The sequence below is a fragment of the Mercenaria mercenaria genome, chromosome 7 (assembly GCF_021730395.1).
Source record: "Mercenaria mercenaria strain notata chromosome 7, MADL_Memer_1, whole genome shotgun sequence".
NCBI lineage: Eukaryota > Metazoa > Mollusca > Bivalvia > Venerida > Veneridae > Mercenaria > Mercenaria mercenaria.
The window spans coordinates 80,020,464-80,041,428 of record NC_069367.1 but is presented as its reverse complement, the minus strand read 5'-3'; the positions used below and the strand labels follow the sequence as shown (position 1 = coordinate 80,041,428).

Genomic DNA, 20,965 nt, shown 5'->3' with positions numbered 1-20,965 from the left:
AGGCACACACAAAAGCTTGTAAGCAACTTCAGCAACAATCCCATACATCTCTCTCTTTCTTAATGCAATCTGACATACACTGTTCACATCATTAGCAACCTTACCATAGTTTGACATTACATCTTTCCTGAAGCACTCGTACTCATCTCAGAACTCTTCCTCATGCACATGATCACTGACAATGTCTCCACACTCATTCAATACTTCTCCCTCAGTCACAAACACAGCAGGGTCAAACAAACCACAGAATGCTCTCAACACCTTACTGTCTCCAACATCAGCAAACCGGTCCTTCAAATTTTCAACCACTTTCTCCTCAAACTGCCCACAACATCTCTCAGCTTCCTCTCTCTGTTTCTCACTGTCCTTAATCATATGCCCATGGAACTCAAAATAGCCATTATCACAGACAAATTCTGGTACAGATGTCTTGAAATCCTTCATCATCTTGCCTTGTCTAGACTCAGTCAGCCTCAGGACTTCACTAGTGGTGGATTCCAGAGACGCAGATACACTAGTGAAGTCAATGCTGCTTGACTGAAATCCCTTGCACAAGATGCTCAAGGGCTTCAAAACATCTGCCAGAGAGTAAGAAACATAAAAACTTAACATTTGAAACACTTTTCAACAAACCTTGAGCTCTTGCACCCTTGTCCTCACTCAAAACACTCAACAAAGAAGTATAATTATCACATACTGCCCGTACACTGCCCTCGAAGCTCAACCACCTGGTATGAAAAACCTGCTTGAACCTCAAAGAGTTACTTGCACTCATCATGACAGCATTTATTTTATCAAGACGGGCCATGTTCTTTTGGGAGTTATCAAAGTACTTGTAAATGGCATTGATGATTTCTTGGTATTTCAAAAAATATGGAATAGAATCTGCAGCCTGGCCACTAGCAAGAGCTAGGCGGTGCAAAATACAGTGGGTGGCAAGGATGCTCGGGTTTTCAGACTTTAATTTCTGCACCAACCCACTTTTCTTTCCTGTCATGACCGCAGCACCGTCTGTACTAATCCCTACAAGATTGTTTATCTTTAAATCATGAATGTCAAAGGAAGAAAGTATTGTGTTTTTTAATTGTTCAGCTGTTGCACCATCCCTTAGTTTACATACATCAACTTTTTCCTTCTATAACAGAGAATCACAAAGGTAAATGATTTACCTTTGTGGTTCTCTGTTATAGAAGGAAAAAGTCACCCAGAGCATTACTGTACTATCACACCCAGAGCATTACTGTACTATCACACTCGGAGCATTACTGTACTATCACACCCAGAGCATTACTGTACTATCACACCCGGAGCATTACTGTACTATCACACCTGGAGCATTACTGTACTATCACACCCGGAGCGTTACTGTACTATCACACTCGGAACATTACTGTACTATCACACCCAGAGCATTACTGTACTATCACACCCAGAGCATTACTGTACTATCACACCCGGAGCATTACTGTACTATCAATTTTACATGAAGTCAATTTCACAACAAAGCTGCAACTGGTAAAAGCTAATGTTGTTGAGGATAGATTTTAGTTTTCTTTGATGTGGGATTTTCATATGAATTACAGAAACAAATTATTTCCTGACACTAGTTATTTATTTGTTTGGCTTCATTCCAAAATCTTAAGATTTTATGGATTGTAAATTTGAGAATAAAAATGTAAATGTGTTTTAAATGTCTGATGTTCTTTTGGCCATACTAAGGTGATTTAGTTCACAAAAGATTAGAAAAATCAATTTTGTAATTTATGTTTTGAACAGGAACTGTTTGCCAGATTTTGTATGTATGAATCATGCTGCAGTTCATTTTCCTAGAAATCTGATAAACTTCCAATGTAGATAAGGTTGTTAAGGTTGTTTTAGTTGCATTCTTGTATTTTAATGTCATTTCAAATGTTTCAAGTTTTGTGAAAATTATGCTGAATTAAATGAGGATAAGATGTATACTATCAAACTTCAGTTATTAAGCGGCTTGAAAAAGTCCACATCCTCCTTTTCTTTCGGCTGTGCATTGACCTATAATGGTTAAAGTTGCACTCAAGATTGAGACCCAGAAAAGGCACCAGAGGCCACCATTCCATATATATAGTGTAAAAAAATTTCCATGGGGAGACTCATTGACCCCACAAACAGAAGGGAGTGGGTACCTCCACTCGTATCTACCACTTCTCTGCTCCTCTCCGATAACGCCTTTGATCTAAACTGGTGCACTCCCCTATCATTTTCACAGCAGCATTAAACAGTTGCTGTAGTGTTATGAGAGTGTTTGAAGTAATGTTTATAATTTCAGATGAATCTCTACCTGTTAACGTATTTTGTGGTATCGTTGCTGGGATTGTCTCGAGCTCCGTCGCAAATCCAACAGATGTACTCAAGGTAAGCTTTAGTTAGTTTTGTTAAACTATAAGAAAAAGTTTTAAGTGTTTTGAATTGTACGTCCAGTCACTTACCCCTCAACTCTGGGATAGAGCCCGGTTTGGGTCCTTGTAAGGAAACCATCCAACTGGCATATTGTATGGCTGGCAGTGTCTGCCTGAGGTCTTCCTCCAACATTAAAGCTAGAAATTTGCAGTTACACTGCATTCAGTTTTGTTATATTTTCTTGTTATTTCATATAATTTGGGATCATGGAATCCATTCAGTAAATAACAAGAAATCCACTTTAGATGGTGCTAGGGGGCATGAAGGGTGTTACAGTATACACCTTCCATTACTTCTCATGGACAGAATCAAACTGAGCCGGAAACTGTGTTAAAGTGATAATGTATTTAGTAAAGGGTTGCTTTTTGGCAAGGTGTTCACAAGAAACCTTCAAAATATTATAAACCACCAGTAAAAAAATTTAAACAAAAAACAAAAACCACTGCATATTTGTACTCAAGACAATGTTATTTAATCTGACTGTAAATGATGATTGCACAGCAGCTATCAGATGTGGAAAGTTGCAGTTTTGCACAAACATCAATACTGGTAACATGTCTTGTTGAGACATTCTGTATTTGCCAATATAACAGAGTGATGACTCCTAGGGTACACTGTAGACTGGGGTATTGATCATACTAGTAACATTGTAGTATGTGCCAGGAAGCTTTCTGTAGGGAAAAGTGCAGTAAGCTATATCTTATAGGTTGATTATGATCTGTCGTAAGATATTTGGCTGGAGATCAATGCAAAGAAAGTAATGTTAAACAGACAATTGTCTTAACAAGTGGACCTAACTGATGGAATTGAAATTGTCTATAGGGCTCAGATAATGTGAAAATGTGCTTGATTTTCATGTCCATTGTTAATGTTAAAACTTCCTGAAAAGTACTTGCAACTGTAAACTGAATATCCTGAAAAAAAAAAGAGAAGTTTTAACCTTAGAAAATATTTTTCAAAATACATGTAATGAAAAAGTTATTAAAATTCCCTGAGAGTAAAGTTATGTAGAGATAAATACCAAAATGCTGGATTGAATGGAGAAGACAAAAATATGAGTAGCTTTTATTATTGAGAGACATTTGTAATTTTCAGCAATCTGTGTCAATACTAGTAAATAACATATAACCCTAAAAATACATTTGAGCCGTGTCATGAGAAAACCAACATAGTGGGTTTGCGACCAGCATGGATCCAGACCAGCCTGCGCATCCGCGCAGTCTGGTCTGGCTCCATGCTGTTCGCTTTTAAAGCCTATTGGAATTAGAGAAACTGTTAGCGAACAGCATGGATCCTGACCAGACTGCGCGGATGCGCAGGCTGGTCTGGATCCATGCTGGTCGCACACCCACTATGTTGGTTTTCTCATGACACGGCTCATTTTTGTTACCTATTTTGCATGTATAAAGATTTTTTGGTTTATCAACACTAAAACATAAGCAAAGAAATTGGTGGTGAATCAGAATTGGGGTGAATCACCTGGTTTGAGGTATATTCTTTAACAGTCTGGAGTATTGAAAAAGTGGTTTTTATCCTGAAACTGTTTCAGTCAGTTGGAATCTAGGGTACTGTTTGTTGCTTAGACTGAAGGTTGAGTGGGTGTACAAAGTCATGAACTTGATAAGGTGAAGGTTAGAAATAAACACTCTTAATTGTCAGCATCTGAACAGTAGATGAAAGCTACCTTTAACATTTTGAGATAATGTCAGACACTCACATTCTTTTGTTGCCAAAATTTGTTTCACAGGTACTTGCATTCTTGTTTAGATAGTACAGAATTATTCTAAAAAGAACAAGGTTCAAGGTTTATTCGGCAAAAAAAAAGAACAACTAAAAACCTTTAGTGGTTTTGTCTCTGAAAGTCACTTGTTTGCAGTTGGGCTGTAAGTTGTAACATTCTTCATTTTAAGCAAATTTTATGAAAATACATATCTGACTTCGAGAAATGTAAGAGAAAAAGTGATAAGTACTGACAACTGCTAATTTAAAAAGAAAAAAATAATGATGTTTTACTTATTTCTGGTTACTATTTTTCTACAGAGATACTTTTTCAAAGTTCACATCAGTAAGTTTGTGTAAATTTTGGTGAAATTTGCATAAATGACATTATTTAGGTGACATGAATAACTAAGCGATCCAAAGCCATGAATAATGTAACTATATAAATGTTCATAATTGCTAATTATAGAAGTAAGTAATACAATGTATGATAGTTAGTATTTAAGGTGCTTTTTAACAATAAGGAAGATGTAAAAATAATTGAAACATTTCATATAAATGCATAGACAGAAACCAGGAAATAATGATATGACAAATTTCCCTCAGGCCAAATTGCGAAAGTATTAATTACTATTTATGAATACATTTAATATAAAACGAAAGACAAATGTACATCATAGATGAAAAAGTATAGGGAATTTCCTACACTATTTTATACCTTAAAATTTGTATGAACATGTAAGAAGCTATATATTGACACATAACCAGATTAATTACAATACTATAGATCCCTTCCAGATTTAAAATCACAAGAATGTAAATATCCCACGGATAAAACTTATTTGTATGGGATTGGTTGAAAGCAGATTTGATTCATACATACAGAATATTATACACTAAAGTTGAATGGTGTAAAGTTAGTGGTATGAAAAAAGATCAACTGACTGATTAGAAGGTAATGAAGTCACTGGATTGAAACATTTTTTGAATGTATTACCAGAGACATGTACAATATTGATATGACTTTGTGTCAGTGTGGAGTATAACCTTTGCTAAAGACTCATATGATTAGTATATGAAGTGAGCAGATACATAGATGTATATTTTCATTACAGCAAGACAACTGTCTTTGTAGAAATAAAAAAACAAAAAAAAACTGTTTGCAGCACCTATGAAGCAGAATTTAGTGTTTCTGTAGTCCCTTGAAAAACAGATCTGTATTTTTATTGCTAAACCACTGTCTTAGAAGAACTAAAAAAACCCAGCTTTTATAGAGAGTCAGCCTGTACAGAGCCACTTCCTCTCTAGAGTGTCTATACTCCATACCATACAACAACAAAATTGAACTGGAATTCTGCTGACAGAGGTTGTACTGTATTCAACATAAACAAATTTTGCCTTGAATAGAAACTTTCCAGTTTAGATTAATGAAAATTCAGTAAGAGCTCAAAAACGCTTTTATATCAACAAAACTGAAACAGGCTATAGGATAATGTGACCTTTAAGGTCACAGCTCATTCATAAATGGTTTTGTACTCCACTAAACAACTAACCTGCTGGCACAGTTCCAGCTACTAATAGTAACCTACACATTTATGGTAAAATAATCATAGCCTTTTGAAAAAGACAGATTTTATAAAATAAAGTTTAATGTTGAAAAAGTGTGTTGTGTATTGAAATAATTTACATTCATTGTGTTCTTAAGTAAGATATTGACTCTTAACCATATTCAGTAATTTATATTGATATAATATGCATGTGAAATATTTAAGAAATTTCAATTTAATAAGATTAAATATCAAATCAGAAGTATGAATGCAGGCTGCTGTTTAAAGTACATAGTTCATAATAGTTTTGGCAACTATAGTTAAAGGGATATTATTAATATTATTAGTTGTTACAAAAAGACAAACAACCACTGTGGGTTTTTTGTCCGTCACATTACCGTAGTTGGCTTTATTCCAGATTAAACAAATACATGGAAAGTTACAACACATTCATTAGCAGATATCTTAAGAGAACAAAGCCTGGGTCAGCATAAAGAAAAGTAAAATTTGACATGACTGGCAGCTCTTGTATTAACTTGTAAACTTTAAATAATATTATTCTTGCATGCTGGCCAAGATTTTCCCATGTTTTTGCTGGGTGCTGAAATAACTTGTCTTACTTGACTTGCATGCTGTAATGCATAAGTTCATAATTATTCTTCATTGAAGACAAAAATTGATCCAAGGTGAAGTACAAGACTGTTTAATCAAAACTGGGCCATATTCAGGTTACATAAACTTGACATTTATTCTCACAGGACATGCTCATAAACCTTATTTTTAGTATTTGGCATCTATACAAGATCCAGTACCTATTGAAAAACCTTCAAATGTTTTATTTAATTAAAGTCTTATTGACCCAATGTTTAATGCAATGTTATCTTTCATTGTCATCATTGATTTGGGAAAATCTGTTGAAAACATGACATGTACTTTAAAATAACAAAAGGTTTTTGATCTGAACTAATGGGTTTGGGTACCATATTTATTACATAGAATGTCACAATGTAATGTGTTACTATTTTTTTTGAAAATTTCCTGTGGAAGTATGACTTGTTTCTTTATTAAATAATTACATGGTAATACAATTGCAGTGCATTGCACAATGCTAACTTTTAAACTGCAGTATAATAGCCTAAAGTGTTGTAAATACTTCTTTTTATTTTTATAATGTAGTTTGAAGACCTATATTCTTGCACCAGTAACTGTTGTAAAGTCAAAATATCTTCACTAAATGACAGCACATAAGTAAGGGAAAAGTGGCCACAATAGTTTAAAGGCCCATATAGGTACTAACTTCTGTATAATTCAATCTTCTTAAGATTTGTAAGGTCAGAGAAATTATCTTAGACAATCCATAATTAAATACAGATGTTCATAATGATGTAATGTTATATAAAACAGAGGCATTGCTGTGAATGCAGAAAAGTCAGATAAATAGTGTTTATATCTTCAGATCTAAAGTCAATAAAGTAGCTGGGTATAATGGATGGGTGTTAATTAGAGATAGAGTGGTAGAACTAGTTTCCGGTACTTGATTATTAAAAGATAAAAATGTTTTAATAGCTCAGTAATTCAGGTCACTGGGCCTATTAAAACAGAACTATTTTTGTAAAACATTTATTGGCATGTGGCTCAATTCAGTTGACCGACTTTGTTTTTCAATACATGGCCTTGGGCAAATTTTCAGTCAAAAAGCTCAACATTCTTTCTATATTATTTTCTGTCTATAAAGAGGTCAGTAAGTCTTTAATTCACCCCCTGTCTGGTCAAATGTGGTATAGTGATATTGGTCATACATCTAAGTCTGAATCTTTCTCCTGCTATCTTTATGTGGAAGTAGTTAATACTGGTAAAAAGCAAGCACATTTTAGTTTATATATGTGTATTACCTATACAATGTATATAAACAGACTCAGTACTGGAAGCATAAATGATGCATTCGTTGTAGCAATACGGCTTAAACCCCAAAACTTTTGGGTTGAGTGGTTAATACCTTAACCTGTTGATTCAAAAAAAGATAAAAAGATAAGGGTAGGTTTCCCGGCAGCACAGAGCACCCCAAACACAGGCATAGAGCCATGTATAGCAAAGTAGGCCAACAACATAAAGAAGCTATCACCGAAAAATATTGTAAGACAGGTTAATGAAAGAAAGGTGAAAATTTGTGGTGATTTGAGTATTCATTTGTATGTTTCAGGTTCGTATGCAGGCACGATCCTCCCTGAGAGGGAACGAGAGTATGTTTCAGGCATTTCATGACATATTTAGACAGGAAGGGTTACCTGGATTATGGAGGGTAAGTTTACTTAGAGTGATCTTTGTATCCTATTGAATGGTGATATTTCATTTAAGTGAGAGTGACCTGATTATCATCTGTAGAGCATTAAATTGAACAGTGTTCCATAACCTAGACCTTGATGCAAATTTTTCACACCTTGTAATGGAGACATTCTACAGTATATTACGCTGATGTATGTCCAAAGTTTCGTCATCAAAACTTAATGTAATTGAGTTTACTGGACTTATGAAATGTAAGGGAATGTATAGCTGATATGTAACATTGGTTTTGTAGGGTGTAGGACCAACAGCACAGCGAGCAGCTATAGTTGTAGGAGTGGAGTTACCTGCTTATGATATGATCAAACGTTACCTACTCAACCATGAGATTATGGGCGATACTAAATCCAACCATTTTACGTATGTAGTAATTTCTTCATGCTCCTCGTTACCACTTTCAAAAAAGATGTGTTGTACTGTTTTTCTCAGTGTCACTAAGTCTGATGGTCTAAGGCTAGAATGTTCTGCTTTCTGATTCAGTAGGTTAAGAACACTTGAAATATCTTGGGTCTAAGATGGTCTGAACTTCATAAGATCAGTAAATGACCTTTCATTTTGGGGGTCAGTATGTGTGTAAATATGCCAGAGGTAAAGTTCATAGTGACCTTGAGGCTGAAAACTGCTTTGAGAACATCAAACTGGCTAGTGTCAGCAGATGGCTTTTGTTGTTTCTTTGGGGTCAAATGTCAAGGTCACAGCATATTTTACATACTATGTCACAATGTTCATTATCTCTGTTTAGATCTATTTTTTGTTCATAATTATTTGGCCAGCTCGGTAAAAAAACATTTGCCACTATACATTTAGTGAATATTGTATTTAAATTCAGGTCCAGTTTCATTGCGGGTTTGGCTGGAGCTATTGCATCTACACCAGTTGATGTTGTCAAGGTAATTATAATATTTTATTACCTCCCTTTATTTTCCACCATCGCTTTTATCATTTCATCCAAATCATCTAAAAGATTTAGCATGCAGAATGATTTGTGATGGTTTCTTGGATTTTTCAATGTTTACTTCTTTAACTTTTTTAATTGCCTGATACTTGCCAGACAGTGATGTAAAAAAAAATGTATTTCTGACAAATAGAGAGGGATGAAATAGATAAGTGGTTTTTAATGTATTTCAGGATTACAATTAGTATACTAGTAGCTAATATGTAGAGTAATGACGAAAATATTTAATTCTTTTTATCATTGCACATATATTTACTTGGCATCTGCAAACATTTTGCTTTGGCTTGTTTCCTGCAAAATAAAAAAGGAAAATGCATGTGCCAGAAGAATTTTTGTTTGGATATTTGTTGACACATGCATAAACAATTCGGTTTTGTTTATGGTTGATGTTGAAATGCTACATATTCATCATTTTTTTGAAAAGTCAAAAACTTAAAGACTGTGGGAATCATTTGCTTTATTTTCATTACTGAGCATGCTTTGTCAAATCATTTTACGCTTATTTTGTTAAAATTTGCCATCCGGAAAACTGGGATTGGAAAATAAAGTTTAAGTCTGGCATTACTAGACTGTTTGTAAATTCCACTCTTAGATTTTGGTTACTCAAAAACATACGATATTGCACTGTGTACAATCTGTTCAACATAAGGTTGCATTTAAGGCTTTCTGTGACAAAACACTATACACTATCCCGATCTTAAAAAAACTCTATATCTTTTTAGCTCGACTATTCGAAGAATAGTCTAGCTATTCTACTCACCCTGGCGTCGGCGTCGGTGTCACACCTTGGTTAAGTTTTTGCATGCAAGTACATACAGCCATCAATGAAAGGCATATAGCTTTGAAACTTATTTCTTCTTTTTCTAGGTCAATTACCAACCTCTCTGGGTCAAGTCCCATAACTCTGACATGTATTTTGAGCAAATTATGCCCCCTTTTGGACTTAGAAAATTTTGGTTAAAGTTTTACATGCAAGTTACTATCTCCAAAACTAAAGCAGATATTGATTTGAAACTTCACATGTGTCTTCGGGGTTATAAAACTAGTTGATAGCAGCAAGTCCCATAACTCTGACTTTCATTTTGGCCAAATTATGCCCCCTTTTGGACTTAGAAAATTCTGGTTAAAGTTTTGCGTGCAAGTACATACAACTATTTCTTAAAGGCATATAGATTTGAAACTTATTTTTTTCTTTTTCTAGATCAATTACCAACCTCACTGGGTCAACCCCATATCTCTGACATGTATTTTGAGCAAAGTATGCCCCCATTTAGACTTAGAAAATTTTGGTTAAAGTTTTACATGCAAGTTACTGTCTCCAAAACTAATGCAGATATTGATTTGAAACTTCACATTTGTCTTCGGGGTTATAAAACTAGTTGATAGCAGCAAGTCCCATAACTCTGACTTTCATTTTGGCCAAATTATGCCCCCTTTTGGACTTAGAAAAATCTGGTTAAAGTTTTGCGTGCAAGTACATACAACTATTTCTAAAAGGCATATAGATTTAAAACTTATTTTTTCTTTTTCTAGATCAGTTACCAACCTCACTGGGTCAAGTCCCATAACTCTGACATGTTTTTTTGAGCAAATTATGCCCCCTTTTAGACTTAGAAAATTTTGGTTAAAGTTTTACATGCAAGTTATTATCTCCAAAACTAATGCAGATATTGATTTGAAACTTCACATGTGTCTTCGGGGTTATAAAACTAGTTGATAGGATCAAGTCCCATAACTCTGACCTTTATTTTGGCCGAATTATGCCCCCTTTTGGACTTAGCAAATTCTGGTAAAAGTTTTGCGTGCAAGTACATACAGCTATTGCTAAAAGGCATATAGATTTGAAACTTATTTTTTCTTTTTCTAGATCAATTACTAACCTCACTGGATCAAGTCCCATAACTCTGGCATGTATTTTGGGCAAATTATGCCACCTTTTGGACTATGAAAATTCTGGTTAAAGTTTTACATGCAAGTTTCTATCTCCAAAACTAATGCAGATATTGAATTGAAACTTCCCATGTGCCTTCGGGGTTATAAAACTAGTTGATAGCAGCAAGTCCCATAACTGATATGCATTTTGGTCAAATTATTCCCCCTTTTGAACTTAAAACTCTTTTGATATTTAACTTTTTTGGGTAATATTTTCCTGCTTCTGGGCCAATATTTCGAATAGTCGAGCTTGGCTGTCTTACGGACAGCTCTTGTTATGTAGGGAAGTTTTTTAGAGTTAAATTGGTATGTATCAAAGAGTATTTGGCAGGCTATTTTGAAATGCCACTGAAAAATAGCTTTAGAAAAGGTTTATAATCATTACAAGTTTGAATTTGTTTTGCTGATGAGATGTTCCATTGATTGGATAATGCTGGATCAGTGTAACTTGTTTAACAAATTAAATTGCTGACTTGTGGCTTTAAGCAACAGTAAAACAAGCTGTTACAGAAAAATCTTGACATGTATATTACAAGTTCAGGATAATATAGAATATAAAATACATATTCATGACTCATATTAAATAAGGAAGGGTTTATAACAGTTTTCCAGTTAACCCTCGAATTAAGTGCAGTCCTGTCTTTATGGTTAGGTTAAAGAATGTATTGTTGCTGTTTATTGTGCCGAGTTATATATAGAATTCAGCACACTGGTTTCCCCTAAAAACATAACCCTAATAAATGATAAATTGAAATTAACAAACAAGAACTAATATATACTTGTCTTGTCTTGGCAAGGCAATAAGTCTGTTGTGTTGACTGCAGCACTGAATCAGTGGAAGCATAGGTGATGTTTTGATCTTCATAAAACATTGAATTACATTGCCTGCAGGAAAGTAACTAATTTCAGGATATTTGCTGGTGTAAGACTGTAGTTATTTAGAGAGTAGGTTTATTGAAGTACGAAGAAGTCAAACAAATCATTCTGCATTCTGAATATTCCATCAATATGCCTTGTTTCTCTGTAGGATATTGTAATAAGGCAGATCAGAAACTTTTTCTTATGACAGTCTTTGTAAACTCATTAATGATTGTTTTTGTATACAGTTAATTATTGTTAATGGTTTTTAACTACACTGTAACAGTCAGTGAATATATACATTTATACTAAGTCCTAGAATTTATCATAATATGATATCAACAGCTTTACAAAATGATGAATTAAGATTTATTCAGTCAGCAATGAAACATATGTGAACAGATTTGCACTTTCCTTAAAAAAAAACACTGGCTAAATATATAAACTGGTATTTATTTGGTTATAGAAACTATACATTTATATTTTGATGGTTGTGAAGATGCTTTTGTCTGCGATTGACCAAATATGGACAGCTGCCTGATAGGCACTGGTTTTCAATGATTAGTCTTTCCGAAAAAATACATTCCAAAGGTTTACAAAACAAAAAAAGAGTACTTAATGGGATTTCAAAACAATATTTATAACATAAAAGGTAAATTCAATTTAGGAAGTAAAAGTCGACAACAAAATTTTGTTTAGGAGAGTGCAATGCTGTGCTGATCTTTTTTCCAAACTGAACACGAGAAATTCTGTTAAAAATCAGATTTTGTACAGTAAAACTTCGTTCATGTATTATGTTAAGAATGTTATAACTTGTTTAGTGAATTAAGGACGGCATTTACAGTTGACAACAAGGTGTATTATCATTTCCGTGCAAACAATACAAGGGTCTTTCCATGGATTTCTGCTTGCATTAGTGCTATTTTAGCAAAGTATAGAGCTTTATGATAGTATTATTTTAAAAAGTGCCTTTTGTTCGGAATTCACAAGCTTTTGTTCATCATATAATTGGTCATTTGTAATACAGAAACTGATGTTTATTATATACAGTAAAGCAAAAACAAAAACAAAATTGTATTATAATTTTTTCTGAAAATTTTGTTGTCTATATTGTTGGAATAAGAAAAATATTTTGAGCTCAGATATTGATTCGAGTTTGAGGTGCTTATATGCTTTGAAATCTGTTGAAAGGCCCATATGTAATCATGACTTAAAAGTCTCGTCCATGCATCCTTTTTGTTAATCAGTTTACAACACAATTACACTGAAATTGTTAAAATCATCATGATTCATAAATCTTTTTGTATATGTGGCGATTGTGCCGCAATATTTTTTGACATTTGGTTGGATGTTATACTTCTTTGAAGGTGTAGGACTCAGGGGAGAAATATGTTGCTGCAGAGATGGACCACCCACGATTAATCGGAGAAGTGCCGGGACGCTGCATTGCGTCCCAGAATGCATCATTCTGATTTGTGGGGCGATACTATAAACGTGTAAATACAGTAATGTTAAAGATATCCTGTACTATTAATAATGTTCTGTTTATTGACAATAATAATTTTCTTTACAACAGCGTTCACAATCAAACCAAAATCACCATACAATGCTGACATCTGCATACATTTTTTTCTGACCAAAAATTTTTTTTTTCTAAGGTTCCAGTTTTGAATCATTCCTAAAAGGCAGATACACTCTGACTTTATTTAGGCAAACAGAACTAGAAAGTTTATATTCTTAGACAGAAAAAATGTATATGCTGTAACCTTACCGGATATTTCACAACTGTTTTATTTGTCCATGCCCACAACTGTACAAGAGGTGCATCAATTTTGTGTTGTCCTGGCCATTATTGACTGCATGGAGAAAAAATATCACCATCTGCTTGAAGAAAAATGCTTTTGTTGCTTTTATGTGAGCAAACCATGTCCTACTGGTGAAGACTTGTTTTCAGTCTCGCCCGGCCGTTGTCCTTCTGTGAACCCTAACATTGAATGCTAAATGAAAATAGGTTTTAGAAATGTATGCATAATGCCATACTTTAGGTGCACTGACATTTGCGTGTCTGTACCTAGTGACTCTGGCTTAAAATGCCATTTTAAGTTCATTAGCATTTATGATTGCTAGACAAGTGAATAACTTTCTGGTAGGCAAAGCCACAAAAGGTAACAAGTAAATACCTGTTTCCATGAAATGAGAAAATCAATTTAATACTTGGAAACACTAAAGTTGATACATGTTAGGGTTTAAAATTGAAAGTCTTACCAGATGGGTTGACTTAAATGGTAGCAAAATTGATTACTTTTAGACAAATGACTTAATTTTAGCACATTACCTTGAGCTTCAAATATTAGAGTTGACATAAGGAGTCAAGAGTGATGATTGAGTTTTTTTTTGTAAGCCAGTAACTAACAAATTTAGGCCTCTATTACAGAAGGAAAAAGGTCCTGTAACTATGAGAGTGAAAATAAAAATTCAAGGCAGGTTGGATATGCAGATGTCACCATTCTTAAACACTGGAAGCCTTTCAGTATTATTTGAATCAAACATACTTAAATTAGTAATTAGATAAAAACAGATCAGAAATTTAAATGAGCATTCCCTTTTCCATGTAATGCCTGCCTGTCCCCCCTTGCTTGAATTTAGATTCATTGAAGGAGGTAAATAACATGCTTCAGTTTTCTTTAGTTTATTTGTCAAGTGATTATTAGATTGGCATGCTGTACTGTATTCTCACATGAACATTCATTAGATGAGAGATCACTTATGAATTAAAAGACATTTGAGACTTAAAAAAAAAATGTGTGTGGCCGCCAAATGGATTAATGTTGAAAATTTTGGGCTTGATTATGAAATGTATTATGGTTCCTTTTCTGTTCTAGTTTGAAAAACAGCTCAAATCATGTTTGAAAAAGAGTTAACTTGAAGTTCTCTAAATATATGTTCCATGAGCATATCTCTCCTTAGGAAAATTGTGATAAGTGGTGGGGGACAGGCAGTATTCTCATACTTGTAGTTACCTTTCCTAACATTTTCTCAAAACATTTGGAAACTTTCTTTTATTTGGAAAAAAGGAAAACACTAAATTCTAGAAGCAGAATTCTGTAAATTTATTCATTCATATCAGTTTGACCTAGCGCAGATCTCTAGAGATTTGGGATCTAAATTGACCTGTTCTGTTTCAGACTCGACTGATGAACCAACGGAAGTTGAAAGCCAGTGTTATAATCAATGGTGGAGTTGCAGTGCCAGCGATTTACACATCGTCTCTTCATTGCCTTACACAGGTAAGCTACTTTATTGCTATAACCTGGTTTCTTGAGATTTGTCTGGAGATCGTTCGTTTTAGCCCAGTGTATTCCTTTATCAAGGTAAGCGACCATCTTTAAAAATATGGAAGCCAGCCTGCTAGTTAGAGGTTAGAAATCATACCGATGTATATATGTGTGCCTATACAGGCATGCAATAGTAAAGTTAAACAATTGCAGGAGTATGATAGTAGATTTTCATTTATAACTTCAAAAGTCAAATCATTTTAACCTTAATATTCATTCTTCCACATTGTATGTGGTGTCATTGTAAGTCTTGATAATACATACTTTTTTGTTGCACTTTTTGAAGACTAACAATTAGTGGGTCTTTGGTTTGAAGCCTGAGTAACAGGTGTATTCTTACGCTCATTTAAGTCAGTCACTGTTACTCAATCTTGGATACATGCAGGCAACTTTTCTGGACTTTTGTGAGAATAGGTTTTGTCATATTTTAAATCCACTAACAATGATTAGCTTAATTGACCTTGTGTGCAACTTGGTATAATTAGGCCTTAAAATTGTATAAAAATTTATATGTTAACTTAAAGGGCACCAGGAATATCAACATTACATAGGTCAGAAACTAGGGTGGTTATTGTTACAGTGAATAAATGCTGTAGAAAACAGAAATTGTATTGACAAGTCGTGTCCATTTGCATTTACTCCCCCACCCACCTCCCCCCACTATAAAACTCTTCTAAAATTTTGCTACAAAACTGAATAACCCAAGGATAGTGGGTTTATGTAGAATTGGGTTACCCTAAACAAACAATACAGACACAGTTCCATGTTTTATTTAATTTTTTCCACTAGTAGTTAATAACTTTATAATTTAAAGAAGTTACTGGTAAGACTGTCATTTTTGTCACAGTGTGTTTTGTAGGTATGATGTTCTTCTGTATTTAATCATAAAATTTTTCCTGCTGTATTAGTTCCTTGTGTTAATGAATGAATGAATGATATAATTCTCTTTTCTTGCAGACGGTAAAGACAGAGGGAGTAATGGCTCTCTATAAAGGTTTTATCCCAAACTGGCTTCGGCTTGGACCATGGAATATCATTTTCTTTATGACCTACGAACAGCTGAAAAAACTAACATGAAGTGACAATACAGAAAATGCCTTGAAACGTCCTGTGTATTTAGAGCCGTAGGAAATTGTTTGGAAAATGTATTGTGGGATGACTGTATATTTACTGGCAAGCGTGCAATGTTTAGCATCATCGATGGAATTAAAGTATGAACACGAGGGATATTCCACCTATTGGTCTTTCTTCCAGTGGTTTTTTTCCAAGCTTTATGCTCATTTTTAGCTCATCTGATTTTTTGAAAAAAAATGATGAGTTATTGTCATCACCTGAGCGGTTGTCGGCGTTGGCGTCGGCGTCGGCGTCGGCGTTGCCTGGTTAAGTTTTATGTTTAGGTCAGCTTTTCTCCTAAACTATCAAAGCTATTGCTTTGAAACTTGGAATACTTGTTCACCATCATAAGCTGACCCTGTATAGCAAGAAACATAACTCCATCTTGCTTTTTGCAAGATTTATGGCCCCTTTTGTACTTAGAAAATATCAGATTTCTTGGTTAAGTTTTATGTTTAGGTCAACTTTTCTCCTAAACTATCAAAGCTATTGCTTTGAAACTTGGAATACTTGTTCACCATCATAAGCAGACCCTGTACATCAAGAAACATAACTCCATCTTGCTTTTTGCAAGAATTATTGCCCCTTTTGGACTTAGAAAATCAGTTTTCTTGGTTAAGTTTTATGTTTAGGTCAGCTTTTATCCTAAACTATCAAAGCTATTCCTTTAAAACTTGCAACACTTGTTCACCATCATAAGCTGACCCTGTACAGCAAGAAACATAACTCCATCCTGCTTTTTGCAAGATTTATGGCCCCTTTTGGACTTAGAAAATATCAGATTTCTTGGTTAAGTTTTATGTTTAGGTCAACTTTTTCTCTTAAACTATCGAAGCTATTGCTTTAAAACTTGCAACTCTTGTTCACCATCATAAGCTGACCCTGTACAGCAAGCAACATAACTCCATCCTGCTTTTTGCAATAATTATTGCCCTTTTTGGACTTAGAAAAATCATTTTCTTGGTTGAATATTATGTTTAAGTCAACTTTTCTCATAAACTATCAAAGCTATTGCTTTAAAACTTGCAACAGGTTTTCACCATCATAAGTGGACACTGTACATCAAGAAACATAGCTCTATCCTGCTTTTTGCAAGAGTGATGGCCCTTTTTAGACTTAGAAAATCATGGGTAGGACAATATTTCTATTATACAAAAAAAATCAGATGAGCGTCAGCACCCGCAAGGCGGTGCTCTTGTTAAATCTACCAATTGAGATTTTATCATTCATTCTTAGAAAGAAATGAATTGTGGTATTTATTAATGGTCATTGTAGAAACTAAATGAAGATGTAAACTATGAATTCAGTTCCAGACACTATTTCCCACAAAATGATTGTACCAATTAGCCTGAAATAACAAATTTTGTGTTTTTAAAGCAGCAGAGTACATATTAACTGAGTCACAGTTTCTTTAAGTTATAACATACTGTTTCTTCACTTTGATATTTTAATTTACTTGATGACAATTAAAAGTGCAATTTTATCCAATATTTAAGTGAGATTTCACAAGTCTGATGTAATACAAACGTTTTACACCTGATATTAAGGGATATTACAACCAAAAGTATTTCAAAAGCCAATCCTTGTTTAATACCATAAAATAAATGTTCAGTTTTTTTGTCTAAAGAGGATTAAAAATTAGATTTAAATGAAATCCATGTTTCTATATTATTTATAAAACTTGAAAATCCATTTTTATCCTAGATTAATTATCACTTATATCTAAAGGGAGGTAACTAGAATATGAAAACATAACCTATTTTGGTGTTATTGACAAAGTGTCTGCAAGAGATATGATTGAGGGGAGGTAATTAGAATTTCGTTTTGAATCTCTTTGTGGAGAAGAATTTAGAGATTTCACTTTGTTGTAGTAATTTATATTAGCCATATTTTCATTTCTGGTGTTAAAATATCTAAGCAGAATTTTTTTCAGAGGTGATTCTTGAATTTGTTACAAAAGTTTTGTACTGTTATATTGGTTATAGAGAAAAAAAGTGCATTAAATCAAAATTATGTTTCAAGTGAATCTGTTTGCTTTTTACAAAGTTATGTTGTATTTAAGCAAATAGTTATACTTCCCCTATTGTAGATGAAAAAACAAACAAGAAACTGTACAGCAAATTGTGGATAAATCAAGGAAGTACTTTATGTGAATATGCATGTAGACAAAGGTTTTGCTGTAGTTTCTATGATTCATGCTATTTCTAATAGCAATTTATCAGATATAAAAATTTCATACAGTGGTATATACCTTGTACAGAATAGTTGTACCATAAAACTGTAAACCAGTCAAAATGTATTCACGAAAAACAAGACAAAGCAGTCAGTAATACATTGACATCCAACACTGAACCAGTCTACATAGGTGCTGTAAATTTTACTTAAGTTTCTTACTTAAAAAAGGAGGAAAAATTGGTGTCAACCTTTATAACGTAGCAAGCTCATAGTTTTTCACTTGCAAGTTAAAATACCTACTAAAAAAATGGTGTTAATCTGGGTTAAAAATGTTTAGAACATTTGTTAGAAATGAAAGACACGTTTGAAGTTTCATGGTCAAATATACAGGTACGTCTCAGATACTGAGAATTCATTGATATTTGAGGGCATGGATTTTTTCATTGACTTTTTGTTGCTATTTTTATTTCTAGTATTCAGAGTTAACCACATACCTCCACAAAATAATCGCCACTGAAATCATTGACTAATTTCACAGTAATTTGAACTTATTCCAACTCATGTTTATCATAGTAGGTAGGATGAATCTGTCTAGTGAACAGTTTTAACTCACTTCAGTGTAAATACATGTCATTAAGATTATATTTATTTTTGCTATTCTTTGTCACCAAGCCTCGTATATCAGAACAGGTCTGTTTTCTACAAAATGTCCTAGTGTTGAGGTTATGATTAACTGTTAATAGATTAATTCTTTTTAAAAATATATTTGAAAATAGTAATTGTAAACTTTTGTGCTCTCCATTTTGTTGCCACTGTTCTTTTAAGTTTTGTAATATACTTTTTAGACAAACGCTTTAGTATCTGAATGAATTAACTTAAAAATATTTGAAATTATTTGATGAAAACAAGGAACTTTCAGCATAATACAGAAGTTGTAGGGAAATAATGATGTTATGTAGAGATTAAATAGACCTGCTGTAATGGTGTCACGTAGGTTAGGTCTGTATATAGGTTATACTTATAGCCCTGTTAGTGCTATTAAGGCAGATATGAAAGCCATGTTGCCATGTTTTCTTTTCTCTGTTTTGTTGGACAGATGTTATTTAAACTATTATTAATTACTGAAAATATTTTTTTCTTTTGAGCTTTTTGTTCGACAACAGTATCAACTGTTGCTTGTTTTTTGTGATTGTTGATTCTAAGTTGACATTGTTAATTCTTACAAAGGCACAAGGACTTCTCTTGTTCTGCAATTTATTTATTGGTGAAACAAAAGCTGGATGTAATTCAAGTTGCTATGTGTTAACGACTTTATTTTTAAAAAAAGTTTTCTTATGCATAAATATTTTGTCAAAAGTTGATATAGAAAAAGGTAAATCCTCTATGAGAAAAAGCTTAAAAATTATGTATCAACCAGTTATAGAAAGACGTTTGGTGTCTGCATTTTTGGAAAATATCCTTTCATAGTTGAAAGTCAGTGAACTGTGAAGACATTTCTGATATAATGAACACTCTGAACATTTTATATAGGGTTTTTTAGCCTTTAGACATATTTAAAGCGAATTTTTCCTGTTTATTTTTATTTTTAATTATCAGATATATATTTTATATCAAAATCTGTTTATAAATGAGTAAAATCAACATTTTCAAAACTGAAGAAGTTTTGCTTATTCGAAGAATTAATGCATTAGTGAGATGTTGTGAGGTAAGTTGATTCAAGCAGAACTTTATCTGGACACGAACTCTATTTTGATACTTAGAATTTTGTTTCTTTTACATTCCAATCCTTTTATCTAAATAAACACAGATGATGTAAAAGAAAGTAAAGGTCATTTAAATATGAAAGCCTGTAAAACACTATAGTCAAAATGTTAATTTTTGTATTTAAGCAAGGTTATACTATAGCATATCTATTGATTTCCTTGTTATTGTCAGAAATAACTGCATATTGAAGTGTTACTGTGTTTTGCTTGTTTTTCTCTGCTGAAACATTTACTAAAAGTTTAACTCTATAGCTTTGATAGCAGTTAAACACTTCGTGTCACAACTTTAGCAAGATGAACTCGTGTAAAACAAGCTCAAGAAAAAGATGTTAAAAAATAAAAAAAATATTTGCAAAATATCAGACTTTGTTGTATTTTATTATGCCCCCTTTGAAAAAGGAGGGGTATATTGTTTTGCAGATGTCGGTCGATCTGTCGGTCGGTCGGTCGGAATGTAGACCTATCCGTTTCCGGATGATAACTCAAGAACGCTTGGGCCTAGGATCATGAAAGTTGATAGGGAGGTTGGTCATCACCAGTAGATGACCCCTATTGATTTTGAGGTCTGTATGTCAAAGGTCAAGGTCACAGTGACCCTGAATAGTAAAACGGTTTCCGGATGATAACTCAAGAACACTTGGGCCTAGTATCATGAAAGTTGATAGGGAGGTTGGTCATGACCAGCAGATGACCCCTATTGATTTTGAGGTCAGTATGTTAAAGGTCAAGGTCACAGTGACCCTGAACAGTAAAACAGTTTCCGGATGATAACTCAAGAACGCTTAGGCCTAG

The 20,965-nt window shown here is 33.6% G+C and overlaps 1 protein-coding gene across 2 annotated transcripts in view; it reads left to right on the top strand.

The window, feature by feature from the left end:
* LOC123553839 (kidney mitochondrial carrier protein 1-like) overlaps nucleotides 1-20,532 on the top strand; it is a 28,290-nt gene extending 7,758 nt beyond the window's left edge. Inside the window, exons 5-10 of one of the 2 annotated variants that reach the window (XM_045343517.2) lie at nucleotides 2,306-2,391; nucleotides 7,903-8,001; nucleotides 8,278-8,402; nucleotides 8,872-8,932; nucleotides 14,973-15,074; nucleotides 16,080-20,532. In XM_045343517.2, the coding sequence (XP_045199452.1) occupies nucleotides 2,306-2,391; nucleotides 7,903-8,001; nucleotides 8,278-8,402; nucleotides 8,872-8,932; nucleotides 14,973-15,074; nucleotides 16,080-16,199 (593 nt within the window). In that variant the 3' untranslated portion in view covers nucleotides 16,200-20,532. Of the gene's footprint in view, nucleotides 1-2,305; nucleotides 2,392-7,902; nucleotides 8,002-8,277; nucleotides 8,403-8,871; nucleotides 13,284-14,972; nucleotides 15,075-16,079 lie in introns of those variants that run through there. The other variant, XR_008371847.1, reaches the window with a different exon arrangement.
* The last annotated feature ends 433 nt before the right edge of the window (nucleotides 20,533-20,965 follow it).